Raw genomic sequence first — 21,344 nt, 5'->3', positions numbered from 1 at the left:
TGCAGCTGACATAATATATGCTAAGTATAACGTGGTCGCCGATGCAGGTCGGGTGGGCCCACTGGCTTATCTGAGATCCTTATCGCACCATTAATAATCGCTCCTGATTGCGACATCCGGGGGCCCTTTTTATCGTCGTATTTTTTGTATCGTCGCGCCATCCAACTCTTGCTTCCCTTTGGTTCACTTGCCCTCCAGTTTTTGTTACATCTTCCAGTCTCATATTATGTCAGTCATGTTCCGCAATCGCGTAACAATGGCAGCTTCTGCTGCTGTTTCTCGCTCAGTACTTGCTGCACAGAATGCCTCAACGGTAACGCGGGGTTTTGCGACAGCTGCAGTGGGCACTTCGCGCAATCACAGAGTAGTCGTGGTTGGTGGTGGTAGTGCTGGTCTCACTGTCAGTCATCAGTTGCTTCGCACCGGAAGGTTCTCTCAAGGCGACATTGCGGTGGTCGATCCCGCTATCTGGCATCACTATCAGCCCGGATGGACTCTTGTTGGTGGTGGTCTCAAGAACAAGGAGGATCTGCGACAACCGCTCAATGGCCTGCTCGATCCCAAGCTCAGGTTCTACAACGACAGTGTGCACACCTTTTCTCCTGAAAACAACTTCATCACGCTCGCCAACGGCGACAAGGTCAACTATGAGCACTTGGTCGTGGTGCCCGGTATCAAGGTCGACTTCAGCAGCATCAAGGGTTTGCCTGAGGCTCTCGCCGATTCGAACTCGCTCGTTTCGTCCATCTATGGCTATGACACCTGCGACAAGGCCTACAGCACCATCGAGAAACTGCAGAAAGGTACCGCCATTTTCACCCAGCCGGCTGGCGTGGTCAAGTGCGCAGGCGCTCCCCAGAAGATCATGTGGCTCGCGCTGGACTATTGGAAGCGTGCCGGTCTCTACGCCCCCAGCAATCCCTCGAGTGGAGCAATCCAGATTAGCTTCGCTACAGCTCTTCCCGGAATGTTCGGTGTGCCCAAGTACAGCGCCAAGCTGGAAGAGCTGCGCAAGGAGAGAAAGGTGGAAGGACTGTTCCAGCACGACCTCGTCGCCATCGATGGCGATAAGGCGACGTTCAAGCGTCTGGACGGACAGGAGCAGGTGACCAGGCGGTTCGATTTCTTACATGTGGTGCCCAAGATGGGGGCGCATGCGTTTGTCAAGAACAGCCCTCTCGCCAATGACGCCGGTTTCGTCGACGTTGACGACAACACCACGCGCCACAAGAAATATGGCAATGTCTGGTCGGCCGGTGATGCCTCCAGTCTCCCCACATCCAAGACGGCGGCCGCGATCACGGCACAGGCACCCGTCCTCGTCAGCAACCTGCTGAGAACCATGGAGGGCAAGGAGCTCGACTCCTCCTATGACGGTTACACCTCGTGTCCACTTCTGACCGAGTACGGCAAGGTCCTTCTGGCGGAGTTCAAGTACGCGGGGGAACCCAAGGAGACGTTTGGTAAAATGCTAGGCATCGACCAGGCAACTCCTCGCCGTGCATTCTACCACCTGAAGAAAGACTTCTTCCCCTGGGTCTACTACAACTACATGGTGAAGGGCACCTGGGGCGGTCCCAAGGGCTGGATCCAATAGAGGAGAGCTTTTTGCATGTATGATACCAGGTTATGGACTATAGAATAATTTGATTTGTAGCGAAGCAATAACAAGTCTAAGGAACGGCCAGTCCGCATCAGGCTATCTTCAAAGAACTATATTCTAATTGGCTGGATCCATGTTATATCACGTGTACTTTGGCCCCACAGTCTCCAAACTTTCCTTACCTATCCAGTACACCCTCCAGATCCCTTTCTTCCTCCGTCATTCTTCTCAGCAACTCTGCAGTCTGGAGAATTGTATCTCAGAGATCTCTCTATGAACTGCTTGTTTCAATTCTCTCAGACTTACTGCTGCTTGCAAGGTCTACTTACAACACGGGCTGATCTTCTTTTCCACTGAAACAGCCATGACTCTATCGGCCGAGAATGTCCGAGACTCGGCCGGGTAACGTTTCTCGTCCGATATCAGCACATGAGATAGTCCAAAGAATATTCTACAGAGCTCAGGATCGTTTTCATCATGGTGGTCCCCGTAGCAGTCCCCTGAATGATGTCTCAGACAGCATCAGGCAATGATCTGACCACCTCAGCCAAGAGCTGCTTGGCCGAGGGACTATTATATTCCGGTTTCTTCGGAGGCTTCCTGATTATGACGACCTTCTCAACATGGGATGGGACTTCGGTCGTTAACCGAGTCGGCGACTGAATTCTCTGTCCTGTTCGCTCGTAGGCGCTTGTCGGTTTGAAAGAGAGGCTTTCGAGCATCTTGGTGGAGAGTCGCTCTTTTCAAGATGATCCGGTCATTTCGCATTCTGGCAGATTGATGAGGGGGCTCTGAGGAGCTTTGCTTGAATTGATGACTCTACAGCAAGACTTCTGTCTTTATCAATTGATGTCACCATCTTAATCATTCTACTTGAAGTGATTTAGATCTTGCCTGGTTCGTCAAGACGTCCGAGGCATTGTCATAAAGTAACACGGTATGTATCTTCTGATCGAGGCGAATCTTCCATCATACTGTCTGAAGAAGGTGAAAGCCTGAACTGGGGAAACTACCCGTCTTGCGAAACGGACGGATCTTAGGCTGGTTTGGCCAAAGCAACCAAGGACAGGGACTTATTAAGTGCCTACTGTGCTGTTCTGAGAACCAAACACAATAGATGGGCGAATACATGCCCCAAAAGCAGCTCATTACTCCATTACTCCATTTTCCATTCCGCTCAGTATCATAACCTATGCAAATAAGACTGCCTATCTACCGAGGATTTTATCATGACACATCATTTATTTTGTCACACAAGAGATCACTCCTTTTCATCATGAGTCCATCCAAGAATTCTCTGTGCCTTGTCAACAGCAAAGAAACTCTGGTTCTTGGACATATCGCCTCGAATCTCAGCTCCGGGATAATACTTCTTAGCCAATTCCTCTGAGGGCGTCTCTTGGGTAGTGGTCGGCGCCACGATGTTAAAGACCTGGCATCCCTCAAAGTTATCGCTCCGCTCCACGGCAAGCAGGCACGCCCTCGCTGTCGCCTGGGGGTTCACCCAGCCCCATAACTGCTTAACAGCCGCATTCTCCCAATCTTCCTGGTGCTCCTTCTGCACGTCCTTAAGCGGTGCAACCTCATGAATACGCAGACAAGCGATCTTCATTCCAGGGAACCATGTCGCGAACGAGCGTGCCTGGAGCTCGGCCTCATGCTTGGCCAGTGCGTAGGAATCCGTTGGCCGCTGCGGCGCATCCTCATCCACGGGGAAGTAGTCGAATTTGAGCGGCTGGTTTGCATACGCCAATCCCACAGCGTTCACCGACGAAGCATAGCAGAATCGCTTGATGCCTAGTTCAGCCGCGGCGCGGAAGCAGTTGAATGCAGAATTGACGTTGTTGTTGTGGACGGTGTGATCTGGCTTATCGACGGGGTCTGGGATGGACGCAAGATGGATGACGGCATCGCAGTTCTTAAATGCTTTGAGGCATGCGTCATAGTCATTTGCAACGTCCGCCGTCGCCATTTCCGAACGGGGCGTGCCGTCGTAGTCGGTGTCGGTGCGGTTGATCTGCACCGTGGAGTGGCCGGCATCAGCGCAGAGCTTGACCACGGATCGGCCGACAGAGCCGCGAGCGCCAGTAATTGCGATTCTCATGTTTCCTTCAATTGATGTGAGTGAATATTTTCTAAGGATTTGTCTCTTGGTGAGATGTGATTTGACGTTTGCAATCCTCGGTTGGTGGCTTGTGTGGACTGAGATGCTCCGCGTTGAGCAACGACAAGAATGTATACGGAGAGATAAATTTGGCCGTAATTGAAAGGCTACGGTTCTGGATATGCAGTCCATTTTGATCTCTAACTTGGTGGTCGTCAAGGTATATGAAGCCTTCAATTGAATCTTGATATGTATAGAAGATGGAATGACATCAGGATGATGATGTCAAAGTGGGCAGTCCAACCTAATCGAAGCAAGATACGCATCAGGCAATTCTGGACTTGTGGGGCCTAGATTCTTGGATTACAATAGAATATCTTGATTCTAGAGGCATGTTCGATCTGAAGAAATTCCGCCTTTATCATCTGTAGCAGTTGTTGTATCTCGGCATGAGCATCATTGCCATAAGTTGGCGTCACGTGACACGCCCTCGCACGAAATAGGAGATCTCTATGGTCTACTCGCCAATCTGCAGTATTACATTGATGAACGGGACCTTGGTTTCACAGGTGTTTATCTTTCGGCTCTCCAAATTTAGTGTTGACATGGTTGCAAGTGGTGAGGCGGACCTTCCATGGGAGCAGTATGGAGTGTCTGCTCGATATATATATCTAATTCTTTTCAGCTCGAGCGGTTACTGGATATCAGACCAAGAATCAATCCGACCGGAGAATCAATCATGTTACAGAATTAAGGCGAGTCCTATGAGCAACCAAAATTTCCATCAAGATTCAACTCAAATGAATTGCAGCGTCGTGATGCCTGTCTGAGTTCATGGTAGATTGGACAACGGCTGTGTCTAGTCTATATGGCAAAAAGTCTCCGCTGCTTACAACAAGTAAGGCCGGTTGGTGTAGTTGGTTATCACGTATCGTTAACACCGATAAGGTCGCCGGATCGAGCCCGGCACTGGTCACTTGTTCTTTTTTTGTCCTTATACTCTCCAATGTTCTATTGTTTCCTGATCTTTCCAATTGATGTCTGCTCAACTTATCTATAAATAACAGATGGGACCATAAAGATTTGACGTAACATAATTCAGTTTCTGTACCTGTGGACTGCCGCTTGTGCGCTGTCTAGATCATAATCCCATCACCTCCCCCGACTCGTATCTGACAGGCCGCGGAATACAAGACAAAATTAACAGTTAAAGATCATCCTGAACCCAATAGGCACAATCCCCTGCTTTCCACCCAGAGTATTATAAAAATTGACACTACCACTCTGCGTCTGCCAGTTACTCAGCTCCACCAGGAAGCTCATGGGATCCGAGCATGTATTCGAGGCAATGATTCTCTTCGATTCCGTAGTCGTCGGCTGCGTCGGGAAGATGTACGTGCCGACCATCTCCCTCCTCTTCGGGGGCCTGTTGTACGTCGGCAGCGAGTACCAGTCCCAGGGGTCAGTAGTCCAGATATCGACCTGGGTGGCGCCTTCGGCGATCTGGTTGGGTTGAGATAGGACCGGGATGTCGAGTTCCAGCATGCAACCTGTTGCGTTTTGGGGGATGTAGTTGAACGTTATGGCGGAGATCTGGGTGTTATATGGGGGATACCCGGCGCGGCTGACGGTGAATTGCTGGCCCGGAGAGGCATTGTCGGGTGTTGATACCCTGAGCACATCGATGACGGATGGGCCCAGTGTGCCACAGGCTCGAGGGACGAGGTCCTCGGTGGGGGTGGGAGAGGCAGTTGCTGCCGCTAGAAGAAGGCTGAGAAGAACAGCAGACTTGAGCATTGTGGTTGATGGGTAGTGATTTGGTAGGATGGTTAGGTCTTTGATTTCAGATGTGGATTTGTTACTTGGACCATGGACCGAGATGGAGACAACTATTTATGTCTATGGGATAACTGTCGGCTGCTCAGCCGGTGTAGTGCACCTCGAGGCATTCAAGTTCGAGTCGAAAACAAGGGATTGTGGCGTCCAAAGCCCGGTCATAGTGTGACACAGCATACATCGAAGCTGATGGCCTCTACGAGAACCATCCAAATCAAGACGGGGTTCTGTAATAAGTACGGGATACCACAGGACCTCAGTCATGATATCGAGAACGAGCCATAGAGTTCGACTTGTCTCAGATGATTGATCGGGAAGCTCCAACCGGGTTGCCAAATCGCGCTGTCAGACTGCAATGTCTTACCCGACGTCTTGGCAAGATCCGTGAGAGCCTTGCGTCAGACAGAAAAGCGTTGATTATAGGACGGCAATTTCGGCATTTGTTAGGTTCTTGGTCTGGAATAATCGTCGTCAAGAGTTGACCGAAAGCGTGGCTTCGATCACCTGATTCAATCCCAGGCTCAGCTCACAAACTGCCATCGGCATAGTTCGAAATGTCTTACTGAGTGTCTTGTTGGACGTCAGAAGATTCAAAAGATTGGTGCAATGCTCGTATATAAGCGAATGGATGACCAATGGCGATGACCACTGGGGCCTAATACGAGCTTGTCGTCGAAAGGATTTTAGCGGTGTGGATCAGAATGAGGAGACAGATTTGGACTTTTGGAATTTGGCAGAGTAAGTACTCTGGACGTCATAATCAATACTACGGTACGTAGATATCTGCAATTAAGCAATGTATTGACTCATATCTAAGCGAGCGGCGGCATAGACATGGGTTGAATGTCCGGAGAGGAAGGCTGTCGAAAACAAGCAAAAACACGGATTCAAGAAGTGATCCTCGAGGGGCAGTGAGAGAGGATATGTCTGATTCAGCCTTACAGTTTCCTGTTGCACAGTGCCACAGTATGCATGAACCATGCATCTGACAGCCACAATTCTATAAGTAGCATATAGATCCAATATATTGTAAGCTGTGCATCCAAGCACTTACTAACAGACTAATGACAGGTCAGCTGGTCACATTGCTTCTCTGCCTGATGTTCTATGACATAGATGGTCTAGTCATATTAATGCAAGAAAAGAACTTGTCGGAGTCAACCGCCTTTATTCAACAGTCATCAGTGCAGATCTGCCCTTGAGCCTATTCAAGTATAACAACCTCTCATAGATTGTAAATTCGGTAGTACGACGTCACTCTCGAAACCATCTGTCAGATCAAGGCACCAGCGAGGGACTGATTTGCCATAATGGTGAAGACGGAAACACAACCTGATGTGATGCACACTGCAAGGGGTTCCTCTTGATCAATCACAGACTCGGTTGGAAGAAGGGAGACACCGATACTTCTTTTCTCATAGACACTATTACTAGCAACCGGTACACAACTTGGTTTGTGCGAGTGGAGTGGAATGAATTCCCAGATTCTTCTCATCTTTATGCCTTTTGGAATCCTCCAAGATATCATGCTAAGATCGCGACAGAGGTGAGATGGTGCCTCAGGATTAATCTAGGCTCACTGATACTAAATAGCACACCTGCATGGTTTGGCATTATCTAGTGCTACAGCTCAATCGATCCATGTCAAGTAACCGCTCGCCGAGGACTCTCTAGTTCCATAGAAGCCACCGTGTCCCCCTCAAGCACGACTTCCTTGTAAATCTTGAACCCATTTCGCTGCAAAACCTTCAAACTCCCTTTATTAGCCAAATTAACCACCGCGAACAATTTCTCCTCATGTCCCAAGCCATCCACCCGAGGCAGCTTCCACCATGCATCGATCACGCCCCGTAAGGCTTCGCTGGCATATCCCTTCCCCCAGAACGAGGGATGCAAGGCATATCCCACCGTGGGAGCGGGCGATAGAGAGTTAACGCCAAGGGATCCAATGATACGATCAGGTTCATCTTTAGGAATAATGACAAAGAAGAATAACCGTCCAACCGCACCGGTTGCGTCTGGATCTTTGAACACCTTTCTCGTCATGTGGGCTTTGGTTTCTTCGATAGTGGTATCTGCTACTCTGGGCCACCTGGGGCAAGTCAGCTGGAGAACGTTATCGTGAAATACAGATTTCTCACAGCCAATCAACGACATCTTGTCGGCTTCTGATAGTGAAGATTCCGGCGGCATCTTCGTCGTTGTCGATTCGCAGGGGCCGCAGAAGGAGGCGTTCGGTATATATGGGTGGTACCTCCTCGGGAATAATTACAGCAACGGCTTGCTCGGGGTAATGCATCGAAAAAGCGGTGGACATTTGAATAAGAGGCTAGGTATATCTTTGGTGATGGGAATTGTGCTCTTCATATAGTTATACATGGGTTGTTGTGTGAGTCATCGATATACTGATGTGAGACTATAGAGCGGCCTTAGCATCTAGCGGCATCACATGGTCCGGCAATAGCCATCGCCCACTGGATAGACGATTTACACAAGTCGAATGAGTTCGTTTTCGCTTTCAGAAGGACAGCTATCTTCATTTCTACTCGGAAAATCAAAACAAGCAAACTGTCCCGTCAAATCGACTAACCGCAAGGCTCTGTGGACCCAACTGCGGCCAAGATAAGCTTAATATGTGGAACAGTGCCAGCTGCAACTAGCCATGTTATTCTTGCATATCATAGCTACATGAAATATGTCGTATGCCCTGGGTTGACCAATTTGTGTTAGCCTGGTACATTATATAGAGCAGTACCGACGTGCGCAGGGTGAGCTCAAATGTATATGCGCGCCACGACAGTTAGGGTCATCTGCCTCGCAGAAGCGCACTTTGACACATTGCCATGAATTGGAGCAAGCGACTGGATTAAAGATCACTAAGATTTAGGTTGTTGGGAGAGTAATATGGCTTATGAATGTATTTCCTTCATACCACACCCGCTGAAATGGTGCTTCATCAAATGAGTCTCGAGCTCTTGGATTCCATTGTTCGCTCTCTTCAAATGCCATTTTCTATAACCAAAAATTATACTAAAACTTTTAATATCTAATTAGACTATTCTCATAAGTCATTATACCTCACCGTTACCCCCCTCAACCCTGTATTCCGCGCTCTGTATCCGAACTTCCATTCGCCCATTCCTGCTTCATCAGTTGCTGACAGAATTTGCTCCTCTCTCTTACCCCCTCGCCTTTGTACAAGAGTACAAACGGAATAGGCACACACGCCAGACTCAGAAACCCAACCAGCGAGGTCGCCCAGCTCACCCCCAATGTCGCGTACATCGGCTTAGCAGCCAGCGGCAACAGCGCCCCAAGAACACTGCGCAGGATGACCGAGCTGGCCAGCGCGCTGGCGGAGTATATCTTGTAAGCATCGGTCACGTACGTCAACAGCGAGACGAAGATGGTCTGGTAGCCAAAACCGAACACTACCCGGAAGCGATGGGAACCGCCCAGTGGACTTCTGCTCGGGAAGTCCAGGCGAGCCAGAACGAGCTGGCCGTGAGGAGGACGGCGCCGAGACAGGATATAGGGAGTCGGTGGAGTTCTGCACCGAAGCGCCATGGTTTGTTGTGTTTTTTGGCTTTGTCATAGGTCATATCCCAGTAGAGGGCGACGAGACTGGTGGAGGCTGCACCGACGCCGACTATCTCTGTTAGCGTGGCTCAATGGACGGAGGTGATGTACCTACCAGGTAGAAAAGCAAGAGAGGTCATTTGTACATCAAATCCGTAGACACCTGCCAAGTCAGCATGCGTTGTATGACCAGACAAAGAGGGAACAAACCTTCGAAGATTATTGGGTAAGCTTGAAAGTAGAAGAACACAAGACCGTAAGCCAGCGCGATATATATCGAAGTGAAGGTAATAATGGGTTCGAAGAGCAGCATAGCCAAAGGTCGCTTGACGATCTGAACGACGTTGACAGTGTTCTTTGAAGCTGTATCCTCCATTCCAGTCGCATTGCCTCGCGACAAAACCGGCCCGAAGGTCTCGGGCATAAAGAGCAGGCAGATCCAGGCGCAGCCCGCCAATATTGAACCAATCCAGAACGTCCATCGCCAGCCATAAGAGGGCGATGCAAAACCGGATATTATTGGACCCAGAATGGGCCCAAAGCTAGCTGACTAGATGCACAGTCAGCCTATACGCGTTGATTAACATAAACGAACCTTCCTACGTACCGCCATATAGAATGCCATCACTCTACCTCTTTCTCTGAGATCAAAGAACATGTCCGCATATACACCACCCACAACCGTCTGAGGCGCAGAGCCCATGGTTCCGCAGATGAAACGAAAGAAGAGCAGCGATCCCCAATTCGGACTCAACGCACATGCCACGGTCGACAAAGTAAACACGGTAATAGTAGGCAGCAGCACCAAACGCCGTCCGATGGTCTCACTCAAGGGACTAAACGCAAGTGGCCCGACAATATACCCGATGAGAAACACTGAAGTTGGTAAATTACTTTGTGTGGCATCCTCCACGTGGAACTCCCGCATGATGTAGGGGACCGCATTGCTCGGCAGCGAGGTCCCGATGCCGGAATTGATTACACTGAGAAAGGTTGCGACGACGATGGCCAACTTTTTATGTACCGGCCAGTCATTCGGAGATGTGGATTTGCTTTGGTTCGAGCATGTTTGTCGAGATTCGGGTGTCCCTTGTATCTGTCAGCACTCGGGGGTGGAACGAATTGGAATACACACTTGTCATACCTATAGAACGCCCTGGCTGAGCCGGGCTGGAAATTGATTTCTCTTCTAGCATAATGAATAGCTTCTGCTCCGTGTGCATTCCAGCTGTTAGGCTTGGGTTCGGCAAACCACAATTGTTCCCGACTTGGCGCCATTTCGGAGTATTTATTGTCAAGAGTCGATCAACCTCTGGACAGTCTTACCGCAAAACTGAGTCATAGAAACGGATGGACGTGTCCAGGCATTGCAGATGTAATTGTTTTCTCATGCCTGGACCAAGATATAGAAACCGATTCGCCAATCATAGCGCCCGCTCAGTCTTAAGTTCCAGCACTAAATCCGGCGCCGGACCGGCCCCGGTGGAGATGCAGAAACTTGCACCGGCGCCGATCAGGAGCCGGTCCCCATCGGCCGGCCCCGTGGTCTGGAGGAGTATTTGATGCCTGATCGAACATAAAAGCTCCTTGTGAGTGGATGGGATTGAGGGAATTGGGGAATGGCACATGAATTCTGACTGGTTTGCTAGGCAGCTTGCTGATCTAGGCCTGTCGATCACAGCTGATATGGCATCTTTTCACTCTCATCACATTCGACAACCGTCTCGGTCACAGATCGACACAGTGTAGTCATTACTGTCTAGGATATGGAAGGCATCGAAGGCAAAAAGTCAAACACATCCGACTGCCCTTCCTCGAACAGATCGAACGAGTCGGCTATAGACGTTGACAGAGTCCAGTTGGGTATATTCATCTCCCCCAGAAGGCGTGGTAGTGCAGGATCCGGTCGAGCTTCCCCGGTTCGTCCCTCATCTGACAATGAGTCTCCGTGAGTCTGTGCATCTCTCTGCAGCGACTGCTCCTGCGCCTGGTCATGCGACATATCAAACAGGCCAGAGTCGGACCTCGGATTGTCTGCACCCTGCCTTGGTTGCATCGAGGATCCTGCAGTATTTGACGTTGCAGTGCCTTGATTAGTCGTGGAACTTCTTTCTGCAAAAAGCGCACTTGCATAGTTGGAGAATATGGACACGGTGCGATGGATATCCGGATAAGGCGGCAGCTTGAGAATCTCGCTGATTTGCTGCGCCCTTTGCAAGACCAAGCTTTGATCGATCAAAGCCGGATGCCACCGTGCCACTCGAACAGCGAATGTTGCTAGCCTGGTTAGTACCTGCCAATGCGCAGAGGAGTGAAACCTACTGATAAAGGCTATAGTGAGCGCCGGATACGTCGGAGCCCAGGTGAGCTGGCACCGGTAAGCAGTCTCATTGACCAACAATGCCATTTGGCCCATAATGATCTCGACCAGTGACTTCCAGAGCCCTAGCACAGCGTCCGACTCCGGATCTGGGAGAACTTCCGACGACGGCCGTTTCTGGATGCGAGCGATGGTGGCACAGAGGACATAGACCCGAGCATAATTGAGCATATATTTCAAGCTAGACCGCTGAAACGCTCCAGCGTGGAAGCCATTTTCTACTTCGTCAGCGTCCTTCCTGTTCCGACGAGCAACCGATTTTCTTACGATCATGTATTCCGTCCCAAGTTTTCCACCACTCCTCTAATCGGGCCATGATTGCGGGCAATTCGGTGGACAGCAACTGCCCCGCGGTGGTACTGTCTATAGTTCGTCGTGCTCGAGCTGTGCTATATTAGCTGCAATGACCGACGGATGGAAAAAGAATAGATCACTACCTCGTAGTTGATGGATTTCGATGACACTGACTGTACGCATATCGCTGGGCAGTGAGAGAGGATAGTCGAGATACTTGCGGAGCTTAGCTACATCAAGCTCATTGACTCGCGATTTTCTGCCCGTCCCCGCAGCTATATCAAGCTCAGTAGTGTACGTGATTAGCCACGTTCGTGTTTGCCACACCAGGATCCGATCTTCCATTGTGGCAGATAGGTAACTCCGGGGCGTGTTTGTCTGCGCCAAAAGAGTATCCAGAGATTTCTCAAGCCCCGAATCCAATGCTGTCCGGAGAATGAGAGCCGTGGAGAACCAAGATTTCTCTGAATATGCCGCCAGAAGGATCATTCCTTGGACAGTCTCGAGCTTGGTTGGTCGTTCAAAGAAGCTGTCTTCGGCTAGCTTTTGTGCTTCATCTTGTAGGACCCGCTGCAAATGGTTGTTGCTGCGAAGCTCAGGAACAGCTCGACTAGCGAGGTAGATAATGACAGTGAAGCAGAACAATGACCGAGATCGGATGGAGTCATAGGTGTCCCTCACAGGGTCGAAGAGAGGCAGGAAATTCTTGCTTCCATTCATGAATCTGGTTGTCGTTTAGCAACATTCTCTCGCTTAGGTGAACCTACGTACCTCTCATAGATGCCGCGAGCTTGCTCCTCGGTGATAATGCCTCTTGTAATCACGTCTTTCGTTGGATCATCATTCTCCGACTCGCCGATGAATATCTGCTCATTTGGAGCTCCTAGATTGACCGACATGGAATGCATTGCTGACTGAGGAGCCATCATATCCTGCGACGTAAAATGCTGAATCTCAAGGCTGGATTGGCCAGTCGATCCTCGGTTGTTGAAGCTTCCCACTGACGAGAGGCTGGAGCTTGTTGGTGAAAGAGGGTTAAACCTGGACTGGAGTCAGTTGGTTTTATATGCCACTCCTTTCGTGGTAGGCAGAATACCGAGTTTGCTCTTTGTTCTGCTTTCTTCGCTCATTGCCTCCTCTGTCGATTGTGTCCACTATACAGTCATGACCAGCAGCCTGGCATCGGGAGCAAGGGATCTGATGGCGCGCATCACAGCGCATCTTTAGCTTGCGACACCGCCGACATGACTTGAAGAGACGGGTGGGAGGCCCCCTAGGTGATTCCATGATGAGGCCGGTTGTTCAATCGCAATCACAGAGGCAAATGCTAGTAGCCTAGAGCATTTATACGGAGAAACATGAATTATCGCGATCTTCGGCGGTTGTGAAGTATCTTGAACAAAAGTCACTTGCTGTCTGGAGCTGACTCAAATAATATGCGGAGAGCGTTGTCAGCGTCGGAGAAAGACCGAACATCGGAAATATTCTGGTCTCGACCATAAGAGGGGATCATAGCAAATACCTCTCCTGCCAATACATTTGCACAGTTCCAGATAAGAAAATACAGTCCCGAAACTCAGGAGAAGAAAAAGGCATGTTGTTGTCGTTTAAAGTTGTGGATGGAAGAGCGAAAGATTGAAACAAAGTCCGGTCACGTGACAGCAAATCCTCCTTCCGGGTCTCTCTAATCTTCATCGTCCATACTAAATACAGTGATCAATTATCCATCACTTTAGAGTCCGCCCACCCTGTCTCTTCACAAATCTTGCAGGACCGTATGCCGTAGCGATCTGTTGCAGTCGAGCTTTGTTCTTCGGCCCGTATCTGGAATAGACATCCTGATCATCGGCCGCGTCATTCATAAACAGGGGATTCAATCTACTGGTGTTACTCAATTGTTCGTTAAGTCTGTCTTTCAGATGCAACTTCCGAGATAAAGCCTATATCACCCCATTGATAGTCGTCGGCTTCTCATTCCCGAAGGTGCTGGTGAGATCCGACATGGCTTGATTTGCTATCTCGCAAAGATACTCCCGGACACGCGTCATTGCAGACGGGACTGATCCACATCAGCTTACTCTCCACCCAGATTCGATCACTGTTTGACGGGTCTAATCCAAGAGCATTCCCTCCCCGATCTGCAGAGGCTTGTGCGATGCGAACTGACAGAGGCTGGGGTGTGAATGTCCCCATCTGAACGTCAATATCCCTGCTTGAGATGTTTCTAATCTGATTCTGAAACAGCTCGAAATGAGTTGCGGGCAACTGGCTAGTCTTCTCAGGCCCCATGCTGGGAAAAGTGTTCACGCGAGCACTCGCGCTGGAATCCATTTGGCCTAGCCCCTCCGGTTTGGTTGGTTATATTGACATAGGTCGTTGGCGCTGTGGTGTCCAGGATTGGCTCGACATTCTCCAGGCCGGAGAATGCATTTATGGGAGGTATGGAACCATCGTAGAAGATTGCAGAGAGTTCACGTTCCCATTGAGTGAGACGTTTATTTATCGAGAGCCGATTGCTCTCGCCCATTTCACCCCATGTCTTGAAAACCTGTACTCGGGGGACTTTTTCCATGATGCACTCTGCACCCACTGCATTGACATATCGGAGTTCCGAGCTAGAACCTTGGGAACAGGAATCGTCGTATGCCTTCGTACTAATAGGACGAAAATCCATCAGCTAAGGCGCCGCAGCCAATCCCCAGTGTTCCTGTCACTGAAGCTTAGCACAGCGACCTCCGATGCCGTGCGGTACATAGGTCTCCCCGCATTGGGGCAAAGACTCTTACAATGTACTCTGATCCATCTTCTGTTGTCATAAGGAGTGTTTTGCTAAATCCGCCTTCATTTTTTCTATCTTGGAGACAGTGCATCTTTCAGATCCAGAGAGGCTAGCAACCACATCACATAATCTCTCAAGGTTGAAGCGAACATAACGCTTGGAAAACTGGACTTTCTCCTCGGCAAGGGACCGTCAAATTTGTGTATTTGAAAAGGTCTTCTTTAGAGATCGGATGTCCTATAATGTGATTAGTGTCAATGCTATAAACCTCTCGAGGAATAGACGTTCAGATACCTCGACATTCAATAGAAAGTTGCCTTTTGGCTGGCATATACTTGAGAGAAGTTCTACGGGTTGGAAAGCAAACCCTGAAGATGTTCTTGAAGGTTAGCATAGCTTAAGCATTGTGGTGTTTGTGGCCATGTCGTAAATCCAGTTGGCAGGTGGCTTGTTTACCTCCTTCAGCTCCTGTAGAGGGACGGGAATATGTTAAGCCGATCCTCCATGTTCTTATGTACCTAAAGTTCCACCGTTGACGGACTAGCTAAGGTGATGCTGGGCCTCGGAAGTACATTGAGTCATGAGTAAAATGAAAATGAGTTTGCAACGTAAATCTTTGCAACGATTGACTGAGAGTAAGTAGAATTCACGCTGGACGTTGAAGCGAAAGATTGTGGCACGTGACTACGAAGCCTGGGTGATTGTCGATAATACTGTAATATAAGGCAGCCTTATCTAACAATACTTATTGCGAGTTGATATAACAACAGCCCTGCTGGCGCAATGGTAGCGCGTCAGACTTCTAATCTGAAGGTTGTGGGTTCGACCCCCACGTAGGGCTTTTCTTTTTCTTTTTCTTTTTCCTTTTCCGCCCTCCGACCACACTTTAACTCTACATCGTTCTTTTGACAAGGATATGCACCATCAATGAGTCTACACGAAATTTTACTGAGCAATGAACCGAGATTTCTTTTTATTATTATTTATTTATATCCCTTTGACACCCAAAGTCTGGTGATGACTCCAACCTGAAGGGGTCAATATTCTCTCCAATGTTCACATCAAGAACAATCCCTGCAATCATCATATAACCCATCTTCTCAAGTAACAAGGAATGATTTCGCCGCAATTGCAATTCTAATTATTATTGGTTACATTCTAATATTCGAAGGGCGGTCGCAGATGCTTCAAAGGGGTTACTCCGTCGGAGAAAGATTATAAGACGCTGGCCGGTCGGAAGGACTGCTGGGATCTAGATAGAAACCCCTCGTCACTATAATTTTCCTATCGCATAGTCTGAAACAACCAAGACACACACTAACCGCGAAGGAACCGAGGACACACGGTCGTGCCTCGAGGAGCAAGTACATATATTATCTCCTACGGAATATACGCTCCATTATAGATTAGCACGCGCGGCGCACGACCGTCGCTCATATATATCCCTGCAACGATCCCTACAAGCGCCATGCAGGCCATATTAAAGACAGATTACAGTACCCAGGTGGCCTGTTCTGTTTACGCAGTTACATCCAGCCGAGGCCGGCCTTGTAGTCTAAGCGGAAATGGCATTATTACTACGTTGTCATTAATCTAACCCGAATCGTGCTCCACATGAATGTGAATGTCCACTGTCTTGAGCACCCCGTCCCTGCGTGATTCCATCGTCAACTGCTTCGTGCTGGCGCTGGTCCCCTCGCTATCATCACTGGGGATTCGGCTCAATCGCCCTTCCCGGGAATCTGTACGCACGTTGGTGGTCACGACTGAGTCGCCGTTCCCAAACGCAAACCCTGTATAGATGCTGCGGCGTTTCTCGGCGCTGAGCGGCGTTTGCTTGCCGTAGCTGCTTCCTTTCCGTCGTGTAGAGAGCTCGACGTTGTCTGGTAATCGGGTTGTGATGAGACCGGAGTGAAGCCCGGCGAAGATGTGGTAGAGAGTCGGTAGGCAGGCGACGATGAGGTTCGTATACATGTTTGCTCTTCAGAAGTTAAGTTAGACGCGCGATCACTTGGAAACTCGTGGAATGGCTTACTGGGTAAAGGTTGATGGTATGACGGTCGACCCTGCTTTGCGTTAGACATGCTCTGGAGCGATGGACCGGTGCCAGCTTACATGTGGTATCAGATGAGGTTAAGGATTGCGGTAGTGTCACCAGTTGCCCGATTGTGAGTAAGACGGCGCTGTGTCCCCATTAGCGTGGAATAACTCGTACAATGTCGGGCGACCAACAGTGCTCTTGCGCAAAATGCGCACAGAATCTTTATTCTTTTCCCTTGAGATATCTGGACCTTGTGCATCATGAAGAAGGGAAGGGTGAGGACGGCCACGTCAGTTAGAATGTTTATGATCGCGACGAGGTACATCAAGGCGCCCTGGCACGATTAGCCTAGCTCTTTCTTATGTGCTGCCCATCGAAAATTAGTAAATACCTTTGCTGTGCAGCGATCCGGTCTATACAACCAAGCATCTGGCAGGGGACATTGAAAAGCGATTGCACACAACGCAAAAACTGTCCAGACGCCTATCGCTCCTATTGTGGCAAGACATGCCTTCTGCAAACCTTTCCGCGGGGTCAATATATACACCAAGAGCGTCGTCGATAGTTTGGATAAGGCGACCGGGATAATATAAAGCAGCTGAGCAGCGTAGTTGTACTGTTATGAAAGCAAAGATTAGACGGAGAGTAGTGGCACGCCTGACGCTTTGGAAATACCTTGCTGTACTTTTCGAAAGAGTCCACAGTCAGTGAGTCCTGCTTCTTCCCCAAGCCGTGTTTGACCGCATATTGGAGTATGATTGTCTGGATGATGGCAACAACCTGGAAGATTCGCAGTCAGTGTCGTCCTTTTACTTAAATTCCCACCAGGCATACCGTTCCGATGTAGATTGGAGAACTGGTCGTCGTTCGCCGCCGCTTGAGATAGATCGACGAGCTTATTTTGGCCGCGATGAAGAAGGCCAGCACAATCAACAAGGAAACATTGACGAGAAGAAGGTATGCACCATGATCACTGTCCGTGATTGATGCAAAAGGAGGAGTCCGAGACACGCCTTCCATTGTCAAACCCGGGCGAGCAGACCCTCATAGCTACATTACACAGCCGGGGGTTGATGAGAAGCGCTCTTTATGATTCATTTATTCCATGCGGCATCGAATTTTCCGAAGGATTTAGGGTCTTCTTGATCGAGCCACCATCTAGCAAGGATACCCTGTTGCGTCAAATGCAAGCCATAGGTGATTGGGGTCAAATATTGCTAAGTGCCTTGGCGCATGAGTAGAGGAGACAGTGTCTCCTCCTTGAGCTCGCTAATAATCTGTGTTGTTTGCTCGTGTGTCCATATCATGTGCATATCATGAAATCCCTCGTGCAAGTCTGAAGGGTTCTGGCCATCGCGGGTTGTTAATGCATCCTTAGGCGCATCGGAGTGCTCCTAAAGTGGCCCTAAAAGTGGCCGGACCAACGCTAAAGTCGCTGGATTGGATCTCCAGACCATTCATGCCCAGCTAATCGAGCAAGGATCGGATGGTTTGCCCCATCTAGATTGCCCCGGTTATTGCCCCGGTTAATTTATATCAATGCTCTTGTTTCTCTGTCCTCTGGAGAGGCAGTGCGTGGAAGATTGCCCCCATGTCTAGTACAGTGTCTAGGAATTGACCACTGCTCGGTAAGAGGAAGAAGCAGAATAATAATAGCAATATTAATAATGTCTTTGTCGTCGACTGGAGGTCGGTCCGAATTTCTTATGATGCCCTTGTCCCCTTGGTTCTGGTCAATATTTGTCCGGCATGATTTCCTTTATTTAAAACTTCTCTATATTCTTTCCTCCGCACCCCTCCTATCTCCGTAAAGGTCGCGAGTCTCTCTGCCTGGTTACTGCAAAATAGACTCTACCAAAATGACGTTTGAGGAAATCGAGTTAAAGGGCAATGTCCACGTTCAATCTGGCCGATCCAATGGGGACAATGGCTTGCCACCTGGGAGTAAAGAACTCCGACAACGGAACCAGCTCGAGGTTCGTATTGATCCTGGTCGGTTGTGTGACACTGGCTAACATGTACTTGTAGAGATACCTGAATTTCTTCTCGACGTTGGCCTTTTCAGCCACCCTGATGGCTTCATGGGAGACGGTGGGAGGAAGTATGGCGGCCGGATTGCTCAATGGCGGCCCATCAGCAATCGTTTATGGAATGGTGTTTAGCACAATTGGCAGTGTAGCAGTTGCAGCATCACTGGCCGAACTTGCCTCTGTGTAAGACCGCTTCCATCTATTGTTGAATGCCACGTTGACCGGATTGAATCGATATCCAGGAATCCGACAGCAGGTGCTCAATACCATTGGACCTATAATCTGAGTCCGAAGAGTCACAGACTTTTTCTCAGTTTCTTTCAGGGTATGTCTTTCGTTTGTATTAAGAATATGGGTCGAGCTGACAACTTTCAGGATGGGTCACGGTATGATGGATCTAGTTGTACACGTTCGACGACAATTCTAACCCGAGCAGGTCTTCTCCTGGTGTTCCCTGGTCTGCCTGGCGCCCTTCATGATTGGCAACCAGATTCTGGGACTGGTTTCATTCAACCGCGAAAGCTATCATATCGAGAGATACCAGGGCACGCTGTTGACGTGGGCCGTTTTGATCATCCCGATCATCATCAACATTTACGCCCGGCGGGTCCTGGCAGTCATCGAGGTAGCAGCTGGAATCATGCATATCGTCTTCCTGCCCGTGACCATCGCGGTTCTTGTGGCTCTTGCTCCCCGCAATCCAAATGAATTTGTGTGGAATACTTTTGTCAGCGGAATCAGCGGCTGGTCGAGCCCGGGCGTAGCTTGGGCTGTTGGTCTTCTGGGCGTGGTGACGCCCCTGGGTGGTGAGTAGCACCGAGATAGTGTTTCAAGAAGTATAAATCGCTGACGATCTTAGGCGTGGACGGCGTCATCCACATGGCCGAGGAGGTCAAGATGGCCCCCAAGACCGTACCGCGGTCCATGATCTGGGGAACTCTCACCAACGGCATCATGGCTTTCGGATACGCCATCGCCGTCCTCTACTGCATGGGAGATTACATGGAGGCACTGACCTCCCCGACGGGATACCCGATCATTACGATCGTCTACCAGGCCACCAGATCCAAGACCGCCGTCAACATCCTCATGGCCATGGGTCTTCTCCCCGGCTGGATTGCGCTGTTCAACGGCCTGGCATCCGTCACCCGCCTGACATGGGCTTTCGCTCGTGACAACGGTCTTCCGTTCTCCGACTTTTTCGTGCACATCGACCGGAAGCACAAGATCCCCATCCGAGCTCTGTTCCTCGTCGCCACCGTCGTCGTCCTCCTCTCGTTCATCCAGATCGGATCCACCGCCGCGTTCAACGCCATCCTCTCCATCAGCACGCTCGGCCTGTACATCTCGTACATCATCCCCCTAATCCTGCTCGTGATCAAGCGCTTCCGCCAGCCGCAGGACATCCCCCGCGGTGTCTTCCACATGGGCCGCTGGGGTCTCCCCGTCAACCTCTTCGCGATTGCATTCGCAATCTACGTCTCCATCTTCCTGCCCTTCCCAGCTCAGGTGCCCGTTACCCGGGAGAATATGAACTATGCGGGGCCCGTCCTGGGGGCGGTTATGATCTTCGCGTGTGTGGACTGGGTGGTGCGCGGACGGAAGAAGTGGGCGGGCCCGACGATTGTCACTCACGAGGACCGACGTTAGTTCTATAAAATCTTGGCAGCCATTTCGCTAGAAGTATACCATGGTAATGCATATTACTTTCTTGATATCTCTTAAAGATGCATGTTCATTCCTGCTTAAAACTGCATGATACACAGTGTGCTACAACAGGAAACTACAGAGCAAACACACCCAAAGCCACTGCAGCAGCCCCGAAAAGCCCACCAGCACCACCAGTCACCCGCGGCATTCCCCCGGTACTCACAGCCGACGAGCCGGTAGACGAAGGCTTGCCTGCATCCTCCGACGCAGTAGACTTCCCGGAGGCAGTCGCAGAGGCAGACGTAGTGGGGGTAGCACTAGCAGTGACAGGCGTCGCTCCCGCACCCGCACCCGAACCAGCAGTAATAGTCACCGCCATCAGAGGCAAATCACTGGAGAAAGTCAAGGAACTGACACCAGGAAAATTCGCCGCCGCGCCGCTGGCCGTCTCGGTACACACGGCGGTGGTCGTTCCGCCAACAGAGCAGCTGACGGTCCAATGGCTATGCACATCAATCATCTGCTCGCAGATCAGGTCAAGGTGGTGAGTTTGTGACTTACAAATCCTCCCCCGGCTCATCCATCTTCAACACGGTGGTCGTGGGACCAGCGACAAGCGTCAGGCCGGGGCCCATCCCGCAGTCGGAGCTATCTGTGCCTGGGGGACAGTTGATGCTGTATGTTGTTGCGGTGGCGTCCTAAATAGGTGAGGTGTGTGTTTGAGGCCGGGAATTGCATGACTAGTAAATGCTTACACTACCGACGATGGAAGCGACAAGAGGCTGCGGGTCTGCGCCATAGATCAACATGGAGGTGACGGTGTTCTGGGCTGAGACCAGGCCGGCCGCGGCCAGGCTGAGGAGAAGTTGAGATGCAAGCATTATGTCGATGCGGTAAAGACAGACTTGATCAATGAGATTCAGAAGAAGGTATGATATCTGATCTGATTCAGGGGCACCAGGTGAAAAGCGAAAAACCTTAAGTCCTTGACTATGGAGCCAGCCATGTATAAAGTTAGATTCGTCATAAAAACGCATATATATATTAT

General features: G+C 50.0%; 9 protein-coding genes and 2 non-coding genes across 11 annotated transcripts; 4 read left to right on the top strand and 7 right to left on the bottom strand.

Moving 5' to 3' along the window:
* The first annotated feature begins 121 nt into the window (after window positions 1–121).
* On the top strand, window positions 122–1,781 carry P174DRAFT_445392 (NAD(P)/FAD-dependent oxidoreductase). Its single transcript, XM_024828331.1, has one exon. It carries the CDS (start codon window positions 257–259, stop codon window positions 1,595–1,597), a length of 1,341 nt encoding a protein of 446 aa, XP_024679094.1. The 5' UTR covers window positions 122–256; the 3' UTR covers window positions 1,598–1,781.
* A 1,083-nt stretch (window positions 1,782–2,864) lies between these two features.
* On the bottom strand, window positions 2,865–3,899 carry P174DRAFT_377068 (NAD-dependent epimerase/dehydratase family protein; the record flags this gene model as incomplete). The annotated part of the gene is made up of 1 exon (XM_024822728.1): window positions 2,865–3,899. The coding sequence occupies one exon, from the start codon at window positions 3,897–3,899 to the stop codon at window positions 2,865–2,867; it is 1,035 nt and encodes a 344-aa protein (XP_024679093.1).
* Window positions 3,900–4,609: 710 nt separating this feature from the next.
* P174DRAFT_t158 lies at window positions 4,610–4,683 on the top strand. Its single transcript has one exon. It is a non-coding gene; the product is annotated as a tRNA-Val (tRNA).
* Window positions 4,684–4,727: 44 nt separating this feature from the next.
* Window positions 4,728–5,692, bottom strand: P174DRAFT_445390 (uncharacterized protein). The gene has a single exon (XM_024828330.1). The coding sequence runs from the start codon at window positions 5,502–5,504 to the stop codon at window positions 4,908–4,910; it is 597 nt and encodes a 198-aa protein (XP_024679092.1). The 5' UTR covers window positions 5,505–5,692; the 3' UTR covers window positions 4,728–4,907.
* Window positions 5,693–7,187: 1,495 nt separating this feature from the next.
* Window positions 7,188–7,842, bottom strand: P174DRAFT_377556 (GNAT family N-acetyltransferase; the record flags this gene model as incomplete). Its single annotated transcript, XM_024822757.1, has 2 exons — window positions 7,188–7,635; window positions 7,685–7,842. The coding sequence occupies 2 exons, from the start codon at window positions 7,840–7,842 to the stop codon at window positions 7,188–7,190; spliced, it is 606 nt and encodes a 201-aa protein (XP_024679091.1).
* Window positions 7,843–8,497: 655 nt separating this feature from the next.
* P174DRAFT_515569 (putative MFS multidrug transporter) lies at window positions 8,498–10,405 on the bottom strand. Its single transcript, XM_024832201.1, has 5 exons — window positions 10,267–10,405; window positions 9,730–10,211; window positions 9,286–9,672; window positions 8,996–9,196; window positions 8,498–8,954 (listed from the first exon to the last, which is right to left on the bottom strand). Exons 1-5 carry the CDS (start codon window positions 10,343–10,345, stop codon window positions 8,637–8,639), a joined length of 1,467 nt encoding a protein of 488 aa, XP_024679090.1. The 5' UTR covers window positions 10,346–10,405; the 3' UTR covers window positions 8,498–8,636.
* A 476-nt stretch (window positions 10,406–10,881) lies between these two features.
* On the bottom strand, window positions 10,882–12,722 carry P174DRAFT_396071 (fungal specific transcription factor domain-containing protein; the record flags this gene model as incomplete). Its single annotated transcript, XM_024823721.1, has 5 exons — window positions 10,882–11,399; window positions 11,445–11,720; window positions 11,770–11,886; window positions 11,940–12,520; window positions 12,568–12,722. The coding sequence occupies 5 exons, from the start codon at window positions 12,720–12,722 to the stop codon at window positions 10,882–10,884; spliced, it is 1,647 nt and encodes a 548-aa protein (XP_024679089.1).
* Window positions 12,723–15,344: 2,622 nt separating this feature from the next.
* P174DRAFT_t159 lies at window positions 15,345–15,416 on the top strand. The gene has a single exon. It is a non-coding gene; the product is annotated as a tRNA-Arg (tRNA).
* Window positions 15,417–16,161: 745 nt separating this feature from the next.
* P174DRAFT_454525 (uncharacterized protein) lies at window positions 16,162–17,656 on the bottom strand. The gene is made up of 7 exons (XM_024829244.1): window positions 17,451–17,656; window positions 17,292–17,396; window positions 17,008–17,232; window positions 16,808–16,950; window positions 16,691–16,758; window positions 16,611–16,641; window positions 16,162–16,556 (listed from the first exon to the last, which is right to left on the bottom strand). Exons 1-7 carry the CDS (start codon window positions 17,634–17,636, stop codon window positions 16,169–16,171), a joined length of 1,146 nt encoding a protein of 381 aa, XP_024679088.1. The 5' UTR covers window positions 17,637–17,656; the 3' UTR covers window positions 16,162–16,168.
* Window positions 17,657–18,376: 720 nt separating this feature from the next.
* Window positions 18,377–20,298, top strand: P174DRAFT_454524 (putative GABA permease; the record flags this gene model as incomplete). The annotated part of the gene is made up of 6 exons (XM_024829243.1): window positions 18,377–18,592; window positions 18,645–18,829; window positions 18,889–18,971; window positions 19,022–19,032; window positions 19,083–19,452; window positions 19,506–20,298. The coding sequence occupies exons 1-6, from the start codon at window positions 18,476–18,478 to the stop codon at window positions 20,294–20,296; spliced, it is 1,557 nt and encodes a 518-aa protein (XP_024679087.1). The 5' UTR covers window positions 18,377–18,475.
* Window positions 20,299–20,429: 131 nt separating this feature from the next.
* P174DRAFT_377655 (putative GPI anchored protein) lies at window positions 20,430–21,177 on the bottom strand (the record flags this gene model as incomplete). The annotated part of the gene is made up of 3 exons (XM_024822769.1): window positions 20,430–20,799; window positions 20,858–20,994; window positions 21,052–21,177. The coding sequence occupies 3 exons, from the start codon at window positions 21,175–21,177 to the stop codon at window positions 20,430–20,432; spliced, it is 633 nt and encodes a 210-aa protein (XP_024679086.1).
* Between the last annotated feature and the right edge of the window lie 167 nt (window positions 21,178–21,344).

The sequence above is a fragment of the Aspergillus novofumigatus genome, assembly GCF_002847465.1.
Source record: "Aspergillus novofumigatus IBT 16806 chromosome Unknown P174scaffold_8, whole genome shotgun sequence".
NCBI lineage: Eukaryota > Fungi > Ascomycota > Eurotiomycetes > Eurotiales > Aspergillaceae > Aspergillus > Aspergillus novofumigatus.
This window is presented reverse-complemented; position numbering and strand designations above follow the sequence as displayed.

What these genes read in the sequence shown, in the direction of transcription:
- P174DRAFT_515569 (XM_024832201.1), bottom strand. Translation starts at nt 10,345, where the DNA reads ATGCACACGGAGCAGAAGCTATTCATTATGCTAGAAGAGAAATCAATT. An exon ending in TCAGCCAGGGCGTTCTATAG is followed by an intron (nt 10,212 to 10,266) that starts GTATGACAAGTG and finishes GACAGATACAAG; the next exon opens with GGACACCCGAATCTCGACAA. An exon ending in TGATGGCATTCTATATGGCG is followed by an intron (nt 9,673 to 9,729) that starts GTACGTAGGAAG and finishes CTGTGCATCTAG; the next exon opens with TCAGCTAGCTTTGGGCCCAT.
- P174DRAFT_445390 (XM_024828330.1), bottom strand. Translation starts at nt 5,504, where the DNA reads ATGCTCAAGTCTGCTGTTCTTCTCAGCCTTCTTCTAGCGGCAGCAACT.
- P174DRAFT_454525 (XM_024829244.1), bottom strand. Translation starts at nt 17,636, where the DNA reads ATGGAAGGCGTGTCTCGGACTCCTCCTTTTGCATCAATCACGGACAGT. An exon ending in CTTTCGAAAAGTACAGCAAG is followed by an intron (nt 17,233 to 17,291) that starts GTATTTCCAAAG and finishes CTTTCATAACAG; the next exon opens with TACAACTACGCTGCTCAGCT. An exon ending in CGGATCGCTGCACAGCAAAG is followed by an intron (nt 16,951 to 17,007) that starts GTATTTACTAAT and finishes TAATCGTGCCAG; the next exon opens with GGCGCCTTGATGTACCTCGT.
- P174DRAFT_445392 (XM_024828331.1), top strand. Translation starts at nt 257, where the DNA reads ATGGCAGCTTCTGCTGCTGTTTCTCGCTCAGTACTTGCTGCACAGAAT.